General features: G+C 48.0%; 1 protein-coding gene across 1 annotated transcript in view; it reads right to left on the bottom strand.

Annotated features, from left to right (window-relative positions):
- The window catches only part of PAPPA (pappalysin 1), a 281949-nt gene that overhangs the window by 57609 nt on the left and 207972 nt on the right, over positions 1-16368 (bottom strand). The window contains exons 14-15 of the mRNA XM_075560393.1: positions 8495-8663; positions 6385-6568 (exon numbers count right to left, since the gene is read on the bottom strand). Of these exons, the coding sequence (XP_075416508.1) occupies positions 6385-6568; positions 8495-8663 (353 nt within the window). The remainder of the gene's footprint in view (positions 1-6384; positions 6569-8494; positions 8664-16368) is intronic.

Here is a 16368-nt window from a genome sequence, read left to right as displayed (position 1 = left end):
TAACTTCGAAGGCCTGCTCCTGCTCTGGGGCCCCTTGAACCCTGGAAGTGCCCCAGCCCTTTCGATGCCTGCACATGGCATCATGGCATTGGCTAGAGGTTGGCTTTTCTTTGCAGACCCGTGTTCAGTGACGCATTGCCAAAGCAGCCGAGTGAGTTGCATTTCCCCTGCAGCCCGTGCCAGCTCTGACAGACGTGCTGATTGCCATCGGGAAGCTGGCCTGATGGGAACATTGAGAGTAAAACAGGGGGAGTGAGCCTTTTCCCTGCCAGGCCGTATATTATCGAGATACAGACGGCCCAAAGCCTCCCTAAGACAGAGGAGGGGCTGAAACTTGTGTTTCTCCACCAAATTCTCTTCTTCTCACTTATTATTGAATGGTGTTGACAACCAGGCCTGGAAGCATCAAGGAGGCTCCAGGATTTTGGAGTTGGAAGGTCTGATGGGGAGAGGTAGAGTGATAGGAAGGAAACGGACATTTATTGAGTATTTAGCATGTACTGCATGCTTTCGATGACGCATCTCATTCCTTTTGAAAACCGACAGCGAGACAATTTCCACTCGGAAGCAGAGGGTCATGGAAATTAAGTGACGTGCCCACGTTCTCCTAGTTAGTAAGAGGCAACTTTGAGATTGCAAACGTATTTTGTATCATTTGTGAAGGTTGCTGATTCCTCCAGGAAGTGGGCTGCGTGTGTTCTACCCAGTTTATCCACCCTGCAGGGGGAGCAACATCAAGCTGGGAAAGCACACCTCCACCCCTCCTGGCAGAGGAGCCGAGCAGCTTAAAGGAGAGAACATTCATGATGAGTGACCAGCAAAGTGCTATGCATTTCTGCCCTTCCTTTCCCCCCTCCCTTCCCTGTTACCATGACCAGCAGATCTGTAAGGACCAGCGCAGGTGAAATCTTCAGTTATTCAACAAGTACTTGCTCGGTGCTCACTACATGCCAGGGACTGATTTATATGTTGGGAACAAAGCAGCAAGCAAACCCAGCAAATAGAGGAAAAGCCCTGCGCCCTTGAAGCTTATATTTTAATGGGACCGAGAGACACACATTCTTCTGCAAAAGTCAATTACTCTATGTGCTTGAGTAGAAGCCGACCAGAATATCCACCTAATTCTACCACAAAAGCTGCACTTAAAATGTACTGAAAAACCTCGGCTTATACTCCAGTATATATGGTATGTTAAAAGGTGAGTGAGAAGGAGAAAAATAGGCAGCGAAAGACAGAGAAAGAAAGAAAGAAAGAGAAGGGAAAAGTAGTTTGCAATCTTACGTCGGCGCCTCTTCTCTTATCCCCCCTCATCTTCTTCTCTCTCCACCACTGTCAGTCAATGGGATTCATCTGGCGGGCATGACCAGATTGGTCTGTAAACCCCAAAGAGGTTTCCAGGTGGAGAAACTCTGACACTGCTATTTCCATGTCAAGTGAAAGGACTAAAAGGTGTGGAAGGATGATTCATTGAGCTCCCAGAGAAGCCGAGAGGTTTCCAAGACACCAGGGATGGCCGGCTTCCTTATGCACTGCCCTGGCAATCCGGGGGTGCCGTGAGGTACTCAAGCACGGCACAAATACATATGAGTGTATATATATACGTGAGGAGACAGACACACCCTCAACAAATCCCCCACGAGGGATAAAAGGTCTGTGGAAAAAATGTGAGGACTCTTAAGAAGTACCCCCCCCACACACACACACCCTGGGCTATGTGGTTCGCAAATTGTGAAATGAGAGGCATAGTCTTCTGCGACAGGACAGTGTACAAACTGCAACAAAGAACTCACGAGAGAAGATGCAACCCAGGAATGGGAATGCCAGGACGGATGAACAGGAGTTAGCAGTGACCCGCGGCCAAGAGAAGCAGCAGCAGGCACTGAGATTCAGGACCATGGACATACCCTCCCACCTGGCAACAGAGAAACTCCAGGGGATGCAGGTGTGGAACACAGAATGGGTCTTCTCAGGCTCACCTGGAGGCACTGCCCCGCAGCCACCATGCAGCTTTGAAGCGAGCAGTGTATGGCAGGTGCTGCCGATGTCCTGCTCGCATCTCCCTGACACCCCCCCCCCCTCTAGACACTCACTGCACTTGCAACGCTGCCTGAAGCCTCGGTTTCTGGTCCTGGGCGCCCTCAGAAGAGGACGTAGGTGTTAATGCCCCTAGATATCAAGTCAAGCATGGATGGGGTCAGTGGCTGAACAAGCCAGGTTGTGGAGCTGGAGGCGCTCTAGGGAGTGTTTTGCTGTCTTCAGAATTCCTCCCGCGGAATCGCTCGCTCAGAGCCATAGAGCTAAGTGGAGGTAGAGCGTGCCCTGTTATCATCTTTCTTTGTCTGCTTCCCCCACTCTCTATCATTTCTGAGGGAGCTTCAAAAATTTCATGGAAAAATCTATTCTTGTTTCATTCCATTTTTTCCCCCTAGGAACTTTTGCAAACCTCCTTGTATTTCCTGAAAGTGCGTGACTCGGGACACAGGTGGAGGCATTTATGAGCCGGCCAAGGGTATCGATGTTTACAGATTAGGTTCCAGAATTCCTGAGCTTGAATGCGAGCTTTGCCTTATTGTATATGTCACTTCATTTGTACATCATTTAAATCCAGGAAATTAAGCTGACTCAATCTGTCTTTGAATGTGGCAAGAGATTTCATTCTCTAATGATCTATAAGTGGCAAGAACCCCCCCCCCAAACAAGGCATCTCGTTTTAATTGTTTTACTTTAACCATTACCCAGAAGCAGGAATCTCTCAATGCTAAGTCTGAAGCTAACCAAGAGCAGGCCATAGAGAGAAACGCCAGGCATGGTCAGGTCTGCTTTTCTAAACCCTTGCCACATCCTAGCGATACTGCCCACTCTCAAGGGCCAGGGCTACATCTTGTTTATCCTTTGATTTGCAGGGTTTACACTGGTGCCCACCACGAACACCAGCTGCTGCTCTGTAGCAAATGCACCCGCCCAGCTGAGCGGGGGTGACAAGGTGATGTAATGCTGCATTTTTAGCCACGTCCTTAAACCTTCGTGAATTTGGATTCGAATTTTTCCTTAATTTGAGAGGTTTTGCCTCTCGTGGTTTGGTGTAGGATCTACCTGTTCTTACTGTGAGTATTTGACAATGAATCCTGGAAGGCATGGCACTACATCTGTGAGATCTCAGGGTTTTTGCTTATCTTGAAGGGGGCTTGGGAGTCAAGTACAAATGGGAACACCAAGAAGCATTTGCCTGGAATGCAGGGGGCAAGAAGGCTTGTGCTGCTGCCTGGACTACACATGGCTTCCAGGAGCTACCCACTCTCCTCGGTGGCCAATGTTCTCCCAAGGCTCTGGCCTCCACAGGCCGGGGCGATGCACGGAGGAAGGAGTGTATCTCCACATCTCCCAGAACCAACACCTCCATGGGGCTAACAGTTCGGTGACTGGGTGATCAGCCAGCAAGCAAGTCCTTGGAAAGGCACCCCTTGGAGAGAATACATATTTTCTATGTGCTTACTCCACCTCTGGGTTTATACTGGACATTTCTGGTCACCTTTAACCAACACTCCCATGAGCACACTCATAGATCTACATTTCAAATGAGGATCCTGAGGCTCATAGATGTGAATGTTCTCACCTACCACCAAAGAGTGGGTAAGAGGCAGAACCAGGAATGGGACTCCTGTCTGACTGATCCCATAAACGGAGGGAAAGAGAAAATGAAAGGCTGCAAGGGAGGATATGGGATAAAACTGAATAACCAAAATCAAAGTTGTTGTGACTCTCTCTCTCTCCTGGTTCGAGACAGGAGGCAAAGCAGGGTGCATTGACAAGCTCAAGAGATAGTTAGCCAGGCTTCCCCTGCCCTTGCTCTGTCAAGTCTCTGACCTGAAATTAGTGCACCAGATGGAACTCAGGGCTCAGACACAGGAAATGTCAACTGGTCTCGGGGGTAAATGTGACAACTTGTTTTCTTAGAGCAGCGGTTCTCAACCAGTGGGTCGCCACCCCTTTTGGGGGGGGCGTCTAACAACGCTTTCACAGGGGTCGCCTGATTCATAACCATAGCAAAATGACGGCGATGAAGTAGCAATGAAAATAATTTAATGAGGAACTGTATTAAAGGGTTGCGGCATTAGGAAGCTGGAGAACCACTGCCTTAGAGGAAGGCCCAAGTTGGGGTCCACAGCAACTAGCACAGTGGGTTGCATCTTCACAGTGGGGTCACTGTTCCCCCTCCCCCAACCCAGGCAGCAGAGAAGCCATAGCAGACGGGTCTGAATCACTTTGATGAAAAATTATTATTAGCCACAATGAGGGCTGTGATAATCAATGCTAATTTATACACCTTCCTTTCCCAAGGGCCTCTGATTGAGAGGAGAAGTGGGATTTCTTAGTCGGGAGCTATTTATACACCCCCACATCTGGGAAAATGGGGCTGAGAGGACTCAGATGGCCTGGAAGTTGGAGAGTTTACAATTTCCACTGGTCACGTCATCTCTCTGATGTAACCCCTCAGAGCGCTCAGATGAAGTATCTAAAGCTTTGTATTCAAACTTTCTTGGGTTAAAAATCAGATTTGCAAACCCAGGGATTAGAAATGCATCTTTCCTGTCTTGGGGGCCATTTAATGGCACCAATGGGTCTTTCACTCATTTTTTAAAATCTTAATAAATCATTATATTGGTGTGCTTACAGCTCTTATCACAATCCATACATGCATCCATCCATTGTGTCAAGCGCATTTACACACATGTTGCCATCATCATTTTCAAAGCAGTTTATTTCTACTTGAGCCCTTGGTATCAATTCCTCTTTGGCCCCTCTCTCAACTACCCTCCCACCTTCCTGACCCTTTGATAAATAAAAAATTATTATAATTTTCATATCTTACGCCATCCACTGCCTCCCTTCCCTAACGTTTCTGTTGCTCTTCCACCTGAGAGGGGAGTGTTATAAGTCGATCATTGTGATTGGTTCCCCCTTTCTCCTCCTCCCCCCACCACCTTGCCCCTACCCCCATAGTATGGATGCCCCTATTATTGTTCTTGGTGGGTTTATCTGTCCTAAATTCTGTGTGTTGAGAGCTCTTATCTGTCCCAGTGTACTTGCTTGGGTCTAGCCAGATTTGTACGGTAGAACTGGGCTCATGATAGTGGGGGTGGATGGGTGGAGGATTAAAGAACTAGAGAACTGTTGTGTGTTTCATTTTTGCTATACTGCACCCTGGCTGACTCATCCTTTATTTGTGACCCTTCTTTGAGGGTTTCAATCATTTAAAAAAATAAACCTTTGCCAGTTTTTCTTTCCTGCACCAATTCAGCCAGTCAATACGTTTTATAGACTCTTAATGCATCAAGGTCCTGCGCTGTGCTGACGTAATGTGAAAATGGACTAGGCAACAGACTGGTGGGACTTCCTAACCTCTTGTGGTCATGTGGTCCCGTCTTGTACTTCCCTTGTAAGCCTGATGAAATGATCAAATTCAAATTCCCAAATGTTCCAAACTCATCCTGTACAGTATTACATCGAAGTCTGGGGAAATACACAGGCCCCCTTCCTACCCTCCAGAATCCCAACTCACGCACACCCTAAAGCACGCTGGATCCCGTGGCAGGACCTCATGCCCAAGTGTGATGGCATTTTTTGCGTTTGACAGAGGTGTTGCTCTAGATAAACTAAACTACAGAGAAGGTGTGGACTTTGCTGAGAATTGTGTATAAGGACGGAATTTAACATCTGCCTAGAAATCAACAGTATTCATCCTGATCAGCCTCTTGCTCTTTCCAAAATCTGGACTCTCCAATGTGCCAGATGACGCTTCATTCAGTTCTGTATTTCTAGTGCCCATTCCAGGAGGATACCATGAAATCCTTCCAGTCCACATCCATTCCTCTAGCTTTCCTCAAGACCAGCAGTTGACTTTGGAAAAACCTAGGCCTGCTTTCCAACATGGACACCACCACTTGCTAACAATGTAGCCATTGGCAAGTTCTTGAAATGCGGAGATTCCATTTCCTCCTCTGGGAAAAGGGGAATAATATGAACACTTCCATCTTACACTCAATGGCCCGTAATCACACACAGAGAACTGGTCATATCAGTTCCAAATGTTTCTCTTTTCATTTTCTGCCTCCTTCCTATTCCCTTCTTTCTTTCAAGGTTCTTAAGGGTCTCGGAGGAGGGAGCTTTCATGATCATGTCTGTCTGTCCACACTCTTACTTTTTTTCCTTAGCTGCACGGCAGGGCAGTTTCCAAACATGCACTTGGTGGAAAGAAATCAAAAGCACAGATAAAACCTCATCCAATCCTTTGTGTTTAGGCCCCAGAAGAGAGGGCTGGAAACAGCCTCTTGGCTTCCTGCAAAGGAAGCAAGCCTGGCTGTGTCACACACAGGGCCCCAGTACCTTTCAACTGTGCAGGGTGACGGCACTGGAAGGAGCACTTGCTGCCAAAAGTGGTCCCCTCGAGGCAGGAGAACGAGGCAGCATGCACATGATGCTGATCTGGGACCCCGCAGTCCACGGGCTCACATGCCACCTGCTTGTTCCACTTGCCCTCAGTGCAGGTCACTGTAACGCTGGGTCCTGTCTGAAAGACAGAAGTGGACACAGTGAGGAGAGAGTGTGCAGACTGAGCTCACCACTGGGCAGACTGTGGTGAAATGAATGCCCTTGCTCCCTAGGCTATGGCTCAGAAGGTTCTCGAGCGCCAGTAGACCAATACTTACCACTTTAGTTTAGTTCGTCTATTTCTTCTGGTCCCCCAAACTCTATGCATTCAAGTACTTTGGTTCCCATTTTACAGATCTGGAAACGGAGTCCCAGAGACAATTAGCCCTAAGTTACACAACTGAAATGAGACCTAGGGGGAACTGAACCCAAAGTCGGTGATCTCCAACTGCTACCTATAGTTTCCCATATGGTTATTCGGATTTTATTGATGAGAATCTTAACAACCAGAGACCGCAAAGGACCCTGAAGCATGGCTCAGCTGAAGGGCCCTTTGTCACTGTGCATTTCTATCGACTTTGGAGGTTACAGCCAGTCATTGTGCTTGTCACAGAATAGGCAGCACCCTGGGACACAGGAGACCTAGACACCTGTCTTCTGTGCTCCGAGACCATGGGTTAAGTCCCTTTCACCATGCAATGCATCCCATTGTTGACTGGGCAGACTGAATCCAGGCACTGCTTGACCTGCTTGTCCCTGCTCTGCGGTTTCCTGGCTCAGTGGTCAAGAGAGGCAGACATGAAGAGGGAAACAAGGCTGGAAAAAGTGAAAGGGGAGCCCGGGATGTGCATCAAACTAGAGGATGATAGTGCTGCGTGGGTGGGAGGGTGAGGCCACGCTACCGAGCCAAGGGAGGGACCGTCCTCAACAGCCTAGACGCTCCTATTCAAGGAGGAGTCCGCCAAATCCCTGGGGACAGGGGATGCCAAATGTTGATCTGGGATTTGAAAAGCGGAGGACATTTTTTCCCCTCTTAAGCACACATCAAAGGGAGGAGAGGTCCCTCACTGCCAAGGCAGTCTAATTATTTCCATAGACGTTCAGACCTGCTGTGTCTGATGCACGGCATTAGGTGTCTAAGGAGAACCGTCCAGCCCTGCAGAGCTCCCAAGCAGGAAACTACTGAAGTCCAGAAACCGTACAAGTTGGTACAGTGGGTAACGACGCTTGGAAACAGGGGAGTGAAGTCTTCGGGCAGGTCCCTGGAGATGGATGCGTCTGATCACAGAGCTCTGCAATCCTCAGACCTAAGAGCTAGAAGAACCCATACCATTCTCGTGTCCCGCAGCCCCAGCTCCTACCAGAGACCCCACAGCAACATCTGGTTGAAGCAAGATCCTGACACATCGCTCAAGCCCACTCACTGACACCAGCCTTGCTAGGGACACTCTCCTTCTTCCATGGATGCCTTTGATGGATTCTTGAGGGGACTCCCTACTTCCCACTGTACAGTGAAACAATAATCCAGCCCCAAGGGCTATCCAACGATCCTTTGCCAACCATGATCAGACCATGTCACTTTCTTCAACTGCCCTTGGAAATCAACTCCCACCTCCCGAACCAGGCTGATGGGCTCTGGACAGAAGGTCTTTGCTCACCTTCGGAGCGTGGCAAAGCTTTCTCACCAATAGGTCGGCAGCCCAACGCATGACCACTAGGAGACTGGACGAATGCTTTGCAACGAGGGAGCACTTCTTCCAGCGCTCCTTCAACTTGGGCACAGTAAGGGTTTTATGACAAAATGCTTGGACTCATGGTCTTTAGATTTGCATCGTACACCAAGATGCATACTAATAGAGACTATTCTGTACAGGAAATATTGTCTTAGAAAATTCTCCTTATCTACCAGACTTTCCTTCTGTCTGTTGGTCCGTCCGTCCGTCCGTCCATCCATCCATCCAAAACTATTTCTTGAGCATCTGTGTCAGCGCTATTCTAAGTAGTAGACACCTGGTCAGTCTTCACTTGCCGGCAAAGGGGCCGGGAGCCCAGCACCTGCACATACCTGGCTCTTGATCAGCTCATCGTCCCGCTGTATCTGCAGCACGTGGCCGGTCCGGCAGCTCACGGTACACTGGGCACCATGGTAGCGGTCACTGCTGGAGCAGTTGAGAGAGGCATTGTCCACAGCCAGCGCTGGGCAGTCAGTGGTCTCGCAGGCTAAGTGCACACAGCTGGGAAAGAAGAAACAAGCGGTAAGAGGGAGCTTTCTAAGCAGCCGGACTGCACTCCTGTCGAACAACGAAAGCGAAGCATATCCCTCTCCAAAACTTCAGAGGGTGCCGATGGAGACGTCAACAGGGGCCTGACTTGGGCCAAGAAGACTGTGGTGGCAGTCATTATAATTTACTATGAGGAGCACAAAGAAGTCACGTCCTGCCACTTGACAGCTTAGTGTGTTAGAGGCTTCCATCCCTGCAGGCCTCAGTTGTTCCCTACGTAAAATGGGGTGGTCATGACAACAGAGAGGATGTATTGCACCGCCTCTCTGCGAGGCACTCGGTGGAACAAAAGACTCTCTCTATCTGATGACAGAACTCGCTTTCAAGGGACACGATGAGAAGAAAATGAGATGGTTTAGGAAAAGCACAAGGCAGCAGTCTGGGCACATATCAAGCACTCCGGAAATGGCAGTTAATTAATGTTCTGAAACCACCGCCCAGGTGCCAACTTATTGTATTGTGCTGGCTTGTGTGTTGCTCTCATGCCGGAAGCGAGGGCACCAGCATTTCCAGTACCACAGGCTCACGCATGACAGACAGGATTCCGTGGAACTGCCAAATTAAGGGAAGAAAAGCCTGAGGATCTTAGTGAAATGCTATGAATTTGAAAAGAATGTTGTCCCACACTGACGAGAAGCCCCCAGGTCAGAAGGCACTCAAAGACAGAGGCTGCAACCATGCTTGGGAGCATAGTGACTGTTTCCATGAGGGCCTGTGATGAGACAGTGGTTCAAGCTGTTATGTGTGAGGGTACTGGGCATGTGAGTTGATGTGGTAGCAATGAACAACACCAGGTGCTATCCAAAACCTCAGCCCTGTTAGCGAGCAGTTCTGAGACTTTGGGCAAGGGACCTCTGACTACCAGGGTACTCGGAAATTCTACCAGCATCATGGAGCCAGGAGACTCAACCAAGGTGATGCAAGTGGACATTCTTTAGCAACCGTGAAGTAGCACAGAACACATGCCTTGCTCCCTGCTGTAACGCCTGCTCCCTCATCCCCCACCCTATGGTCTTCCTATCCTCAGCCCAAACTCCATGTCCATTTCTAGAGGGAGTGTTCTCTGGTGTCCCCAGATGAGCTCCCTTGCAGGTAGTCTACTCGCCTTTCTCTAACAAGGCTTCTGCATGTTCCATGCATGAGAAACAGAGGCCCTGGGTAACTACCAGGTGCTGGGAGGAGTGCTAATCCGTATGGCTGCAAACAGAACCATATCCCCTGTATTTGGATGCCCATTCCCTTATATTCAACTTAGGCAGACACTCAGCAACCTTAGTGCTTGCTTATACACATGAGATGACTCTATTCTCACAACAACCCTATGAGCTAAGTGTTACTCATTTTACAGTTGGAAATCTGGGGCTAAGCAAGATCAGGTTACCTGGGTAAGTGTGCGTGGCTAGTGAGAGACAGAGCTGTAATTCCCACCCAGATGGGAGACTCCAAGTTTCTCATTGCCAAGCTCACCTCACAACACCAGGCTAGAACTTCCTGGAGGACAGAAATACTATCTGGCTCAAGTTGTAGACCCTACCTTGCCAATTCAAACAAACAAACAGAAACCTTCTGAGTAGAAGTTTTCTAAATCGTTATCAGGGTGGTAGTGTCTTGCAATAGTTGCTAAGCATTTTTAGAGGTTATGATGTTGTGCCCTAACATTGGAAACTTCCACAGAACGGTTCCAGAAGGTTTGTTCCTCTGTGTCTAGCCCAATAATGGGCATAGAATCGACAGAAGAAAGAAAGAGATAGACTAGCAGACCAAATACAGGGATACACATGGTAGACAACTAAAAAAGAGGGGGGGAAAGGAAAAAAATAATAAAAAGAAATGGGTAGCGGGGGCACAAGGTACGAACCCACCCAAGGGGAGGGTATTGTTTATATCTCCACAGGAAAAGGGGGTCCAGACTTTTTAACCCAGTGCTCCAAGATGTAAAAGCAACATGCTGGCATGGAGTAGGGAACCAGTGGAGAGGTCTGGGGGGCTGGCCTCAATCCAAATCACTAAGTGGATACCTGCTCTTGCCCCAGAAGAACTTATTTCAAAGGACGGCATTGAATCTGCAGCTCCGGGCGAGGGACATATCTGATCGGAGCACACGGGAGCAGATGAAGGGGGAGGAGGAGAGAGTGGAGCACATCCTGGCCCACCAGGCCATGAGGACCATGTTCCCAATTAGAGCAGCCAGTCGACAGAGAGGACCACATGACCGGCCCCACTATGAGACATGACACCCCTCACTGACCCATAGCCCTACAGGGGACAACAGCAGTGACACAATGTGGGAATTGCACCTGATCTGAACCCACCACATGGTGGGAAAACACTAAGGGGGTGCAAGGGAATGGAGCGGTGAGGTCCCCAGGGAATGCTTAAAGTGGACTTTGGGGCCAGGGCGTGGTGCCCCAACCAACTGGACTGGAAAACACTCCCAAAGGCCAACAAACAATCCTTGAACTAGCTACAAGCTTTTCTTTCTTGTTGTGCTTTGTTTTCATTGGTTTGTTGTTGTTTTGTTGTATATTGTTGCTTGGTTTTGCTCTGTATTGTTTTTGTGCATGTTATTATCTCTGCAGGTCTGTCTAAATAAGATAGGCTGGATGAACAATCTGGAGGAGAAAACAACGGGACTGACAGTTCTGCAGGGACATGGAAGAGGGAGAGGTGGGAGGAAAGGTAGTAGTGTTAACAAACACAGGGACAAGGGAACAACAAGTGATCCAAATCAGTGGTGAGGAGGATGAGGGAGGCCTGGTAGGCCATGATCAAGGGTAATGTAACCAAGAGGAATTGTTGAAACCCTGGTGGGGACTGAGCATGATAGTGGGACAGGAGGAAAGTCAAAGGAAATAAAGACCTGGGAGGCAAAGGGCATTAATAGAGGTCTAGATAAAGATGTATAAATATGTAAATATATTTATATATTAGACCAGAGGGTATACACTGGTATGGATAGGAACTGGAAACACAGGGTGGATGATCCCTTCAGCACCAGTGGTGAGAGTGGCAATAGTGGGAGGGTGGAGGATGGAGGAAGGATAGGTTGGAAAGGGGGAACCGATTACAAGGACCTACATGTGACCTCCTCCCTGGGGGACGGACAACAGAAAAGTGGGTGAACGGAGACATCAGACAGGGCAAGATATGGCAAAATAATAATTTATAAATTGTCAAGGGTTCATGAGGGAGGGGGAAGGGGGAGCAAGGAGGGAGGGGGAAAAATGAGGAGCTGATGCCAGGGGCTTATGTGGAGAGCAAATGTTTTGAGAATGCTGAGGGCGGTGAATGTACAAACGTGCTTTACGCAATTGATTTATGTATGGATTGTGATGAGATGTATGAGCCCCTAGTAAAACGATTCCAAAGAAGAAGAAAGAAAGAGATAGTCTGGCATCCAGAGCCCTGAGAACGTTGGTTTGGGGATTGTCTCTAGGAAAAGGGCAGCAACAGGGAGCCACATTTGTTTTAGAAGAAATCCCCCATTATCTCGACACCAGTCCCCAGGTTTCCCAGGAGCACAGACACTCCTCTGCCAACTGCCACCTGCAAAAAGTATGGTGAGAAGCTAGAGGTGGGGTGGGAAACCAAGAGCTTCCCTCGAATGGGTCAGAGACAAATCCGGCACTTAAAGAGACATGCATTTCATTTCAGAGACCTGCACCGCTCCACAGTTTATGTGTTCCTCCTAAACACTGGACAACAGCGGTTAAGGAACACTTCTGGAGAGACCCCACTCGCCTTCATCATGCTGCACCTCAGAGCCTCAACATTGTGCTAGGTGGAGGCCTCAAAAAGGCTCTAACTCCGGAGTCAATGCAAGGGCTTTGACACCAAACAATGCATCTGTTAATGTTGTGTAAGCACGGTGGGGGTGGGGGGGGGCGGGTGCTGATACATGGTTCCAATTTAAACAGATCTGCTCTGTAAGCTACTGGCTTCCAAGTCGGTCTTCTGACCTATGCTTCCAGCTTGACCAGTCACAGAAGACACCTGGGTTCCCATCTTGTGAAGACCAAGGAGGCTCTGGAACCCTTTGGGGAAGATGACATTTAGAGCCAAGGAGGGATCACTCATGTAGTCTGTGCATAGGAATGTTGTTCTTCATAGGAAAAGGGTCAGCTACAGAACTTTCTTTCCCAAAATGGAAAGCCACAGGGCTTTGCAGTCGGCACATTCAGGTTCCAGCCTTAGCTGTGTAGTCTATCAGTTGTCTGATCTCAGGACGTTGTAAAACAACGGGGTTCCAAAAACGTTGTGGGAAAAGTCCATTCTCTTTCAATCCCATCTTTCCATGAACCTTTGAAGCTCCTTGTATGGCGTATCGGTCACTTTCTTCCAAAGGCAACATGTGAGATCACACATTCATCCTTTCAACAGAGGTGGTGCCCCGCCTTATTTTATAGCAGACCTACTGCAGACCCGGGGCACACGGCAACAGAGAGAACATGCAAGTTCCCCGGCCCACCTGTGCATTTGAGGAACGAGGACAGCCCGCATAGAAAAAGTGACCTAAACAATAGCAGAGTCAGGATGCACTCAGAAAAGGCATTACATCAAGGTGAAATCCGAGAGCGGACTGTAGTAGGGGCAGCTTCCTGATGTAGAGGGGTCAGAGGAAGTCTCTATAAGGAAGAACATTCTGGACGAATACTTGGATGAAATGAAGACATCAGCCATCAAAGAAAGTGCGAGGCCAAGAGGGCCCAGTCAAAGAATAGCAGATGCCCAAATCTAAGGGGGCAGGACTATAGCTTGGTGTGTTTATAGAAAAGAAGGTCCAGTTTATTATGGTAAGTCAAGAAATATTTCTACAAAATCCTGGGGACCTTGATTAAACACAAGGTGAAGTTATTATTTCTTAGCATAGCAAGCATCCAGGTCTATACTGTCCTGAGGCAGGATTATCACCTCTGTAACCTTCTTGCTAAGAAGGACTCCCTTGACATCAAGTCAAATGGTCCTTTGGGCATCCTCCAAGGATGCCAATGTTTCTTTTAAATGTTCTTTCAGCTTGAGGAATGCAAAGATGTAGAAGGGGGCAAAACTGGGGTAGATGAGGTTAGCCGTTGTGACAAAGTCCCTTCGGGCAACCCCTTGCCACCTCCCAAGAAAGAGCAGGTGTGTTACTGGGATACGGAACGCTGGCGGCACCGTGGGCTATATCTATTGGGCTGCTAATCATAAGATCAGCAGTTGGGCCTTTCTACTCCTATCAAGAGTTACAGTTTCGAAAACGTACAGGGCCATTCTACTCTGTCCTGTAGGGTCACTATGAATTTGAATGGACTCTCTATAGCAGTGAGGAAATGTTCCTCAGTATAACTTGACTGTCCTTTTTTCCTTACCAATGCAGCTTTCAATTAAAAGAAATACACAGCTTCATATTAAGCTGCCATGAAATCCCTATGTCCTTCAAAATATCCATCAAGATGACCCAGTTGGAATGCACCCCACTCCCCCCCCCCCCACACACACACACAAAGTCACTCTCTGAGCTGACCTCTCTGTCTTGAATTTAACTTGACCAGCAAATCCCTGCTGAAGTCAATTGTTTGATTGGGCCTTAGTTTTGAAGGCTCCTGAATGCCATTAAGACACATGGATTAATGAGAGAACTTGTCTGTAGGCCTCCACTGGTCCCAGAGGAATAGTCACACATTTTTATTGGAATAAACCCATGCTATATGAACTCGAAGACTAGCAGCAACACTGTGGCACCCTAGAAGGTGCTCTGTCTATTCTGGTTCTTGTGCTGTGAAAGGTAAATAGTACCTGGTCACAACAGACAATCAGGTAGTTTCCGATAGAATGTTTTTGTGAGTTACCTGAAAAAAAGTTCCATGGTCAGATGTGTTTACATGGCTCTGGGTTAATGAGATCAGTCAACAGTCTTCACTCCAGACTTCGTGGGACCCTGACTATTCTAATGCACCTTGTGAATTTCTAGAGATGCACATTATTGCCTTTCCTCCCCGGCCCCGGTCCTTTAGGACTAGTAGGGCTATCTGCAAACCACAAGTTGGTGGTTCAAATCCACCAACTGGTTTTACATAAGAAGGTGATGTAGTGGGCTCATAAAGATATTCAGCCTTGAACCCTATACAAGGTTGATCTCAGTTGGAATCAGCTCAACGTTAGTGGATTTGTGTCTTGCAGTCCCATTCTGGAAACAGACACATATTTGCATTTAGAGTACATCTGTGTGCACCTGGCTTGCTGTCTCAAAAAAATAGTTAGAAAAAGGATAAGGGAAGTACCATAACTGTTCACATAAAATGTACATAGCACATATTGGAAACGAGGGGGTGGCTGGGCTCACCAAGCACAGCAACAACCAGAAACGTGTACTGGGTGTACTGACTACATAACAATACAGCAATATGTACTCAGTGTTGCCCACTGAGCTTTGCCTACGTCAGCGCACTGCATCCTCACAGTCACACGTGGCGCTGTTACTATCATTCCTATTGTCAAGAGGAAGGGACTAGGGCCGAGAAAGTTCCAGTTGCTTTCCCAATGTTAATTTCAATTGGACAGAATCCATCTGTCCCCCGAGGCCGGGCTGTTTCCTATGCTGGTTACAGAGAGTCGTGTGAGCCCACTGTCCAAAAATGATAAACATTACCCCACGAACCCTCCCAAATAACTCTGACACCGCCCTGTCATTTCTACAGCACAAAACCAAAAATCAAAACAAGGGAAACAAAATAAAAGTCTTGAGCTTCAGCGAGAGAACAAGAATGATTTCATGCCAGTTGTGGGTGGTCAACCAAAGACGACAAAAGAAGTAAATTAAGATAGTTCTTCAGCGGAGTCAGGTGGCTGATCGGAGGGATGGAGGGAGGAGTGTGGATAATTTTATCAACCAATTTATTGCAACTGTGCACCCCCTTGGATGTAGAGATAACCAAATATTTGTACATTTTCTTTTCTTCTATTTTTCAAAACTACATTTATTTACAGATTCAAGGTCCATTTGGAGATAGTTCCTTTTGCGATCAGACAATCAACCATCATCCACAACCCCGACTATCCATTCAAATGGACGTCGACCATGTACTACAGAGACTAAAGGGGCAGTACTTGGGCCAGGGTGCAGTGCTTAAGCACTCAGCTGTGAACTGAAAGCTTCACCCCCACCAGCCACTCAACAAGAGATAAATGCGGTGGTCCACTTCAGTGAAGGTGGCAGTCTTAGACACCTGACTGGGCAGTTCTCCTCTGTCCTGTAGGTTGATATGAGTAGAATCGATTCTTCTATGGCAATTAGCTTGCTTTTGTTTTTACTGACACCAGGATAGAGAAAGTCAGAAGTTAAAAGGACTGGCGACGGCTCTTTTCCTGGTTCTTCCCCTTGACTTACGGCTTCAACTCCTGTGGTCTGCCACTTAGCTGCAATTATGCCATGTGGAAGGGGAGATAATAACAGGCAGGTTATTTATAAATCACTCGGGGCTGCTCAGATGGGGCCAACCAAAAAGGACGGCATGCTCCACGCTGGGAAACAAAGGGGAAGCTGCTGCTGGCAGGAAGACCGAGAGCGGACTTGAGAGAGTGACCAGGCAGGAGCTCATTTGCTCTTTGGAAAGGAGGCTTCTGGAGAAGTCCTCTGAAAAGGCTCTTCGACCCTGGGATGGCAGGCGCCCCTGTTGTG

This window comes from Tenrec ecaudatus, chromosome 10, assembly GCF_050624435.1.
Source record: "Tenrec ecaudatus isolate mTenEca1 chromosome 10, mTenEca1.hap1, whole genome shotgun sequence".
NCBI classification, from domain to species: Eukaryota; Metazoa; Chordata; class Mammalia; order Afrosoricida; family Tenrecidae; genus Tenrec; species Tenrec ecaudatus.
The sequence above is the reverse complement of the archived record's forward strand: the minus strand, read 5'-3'. Positions and strand labels throughout refer to the sequence as shown.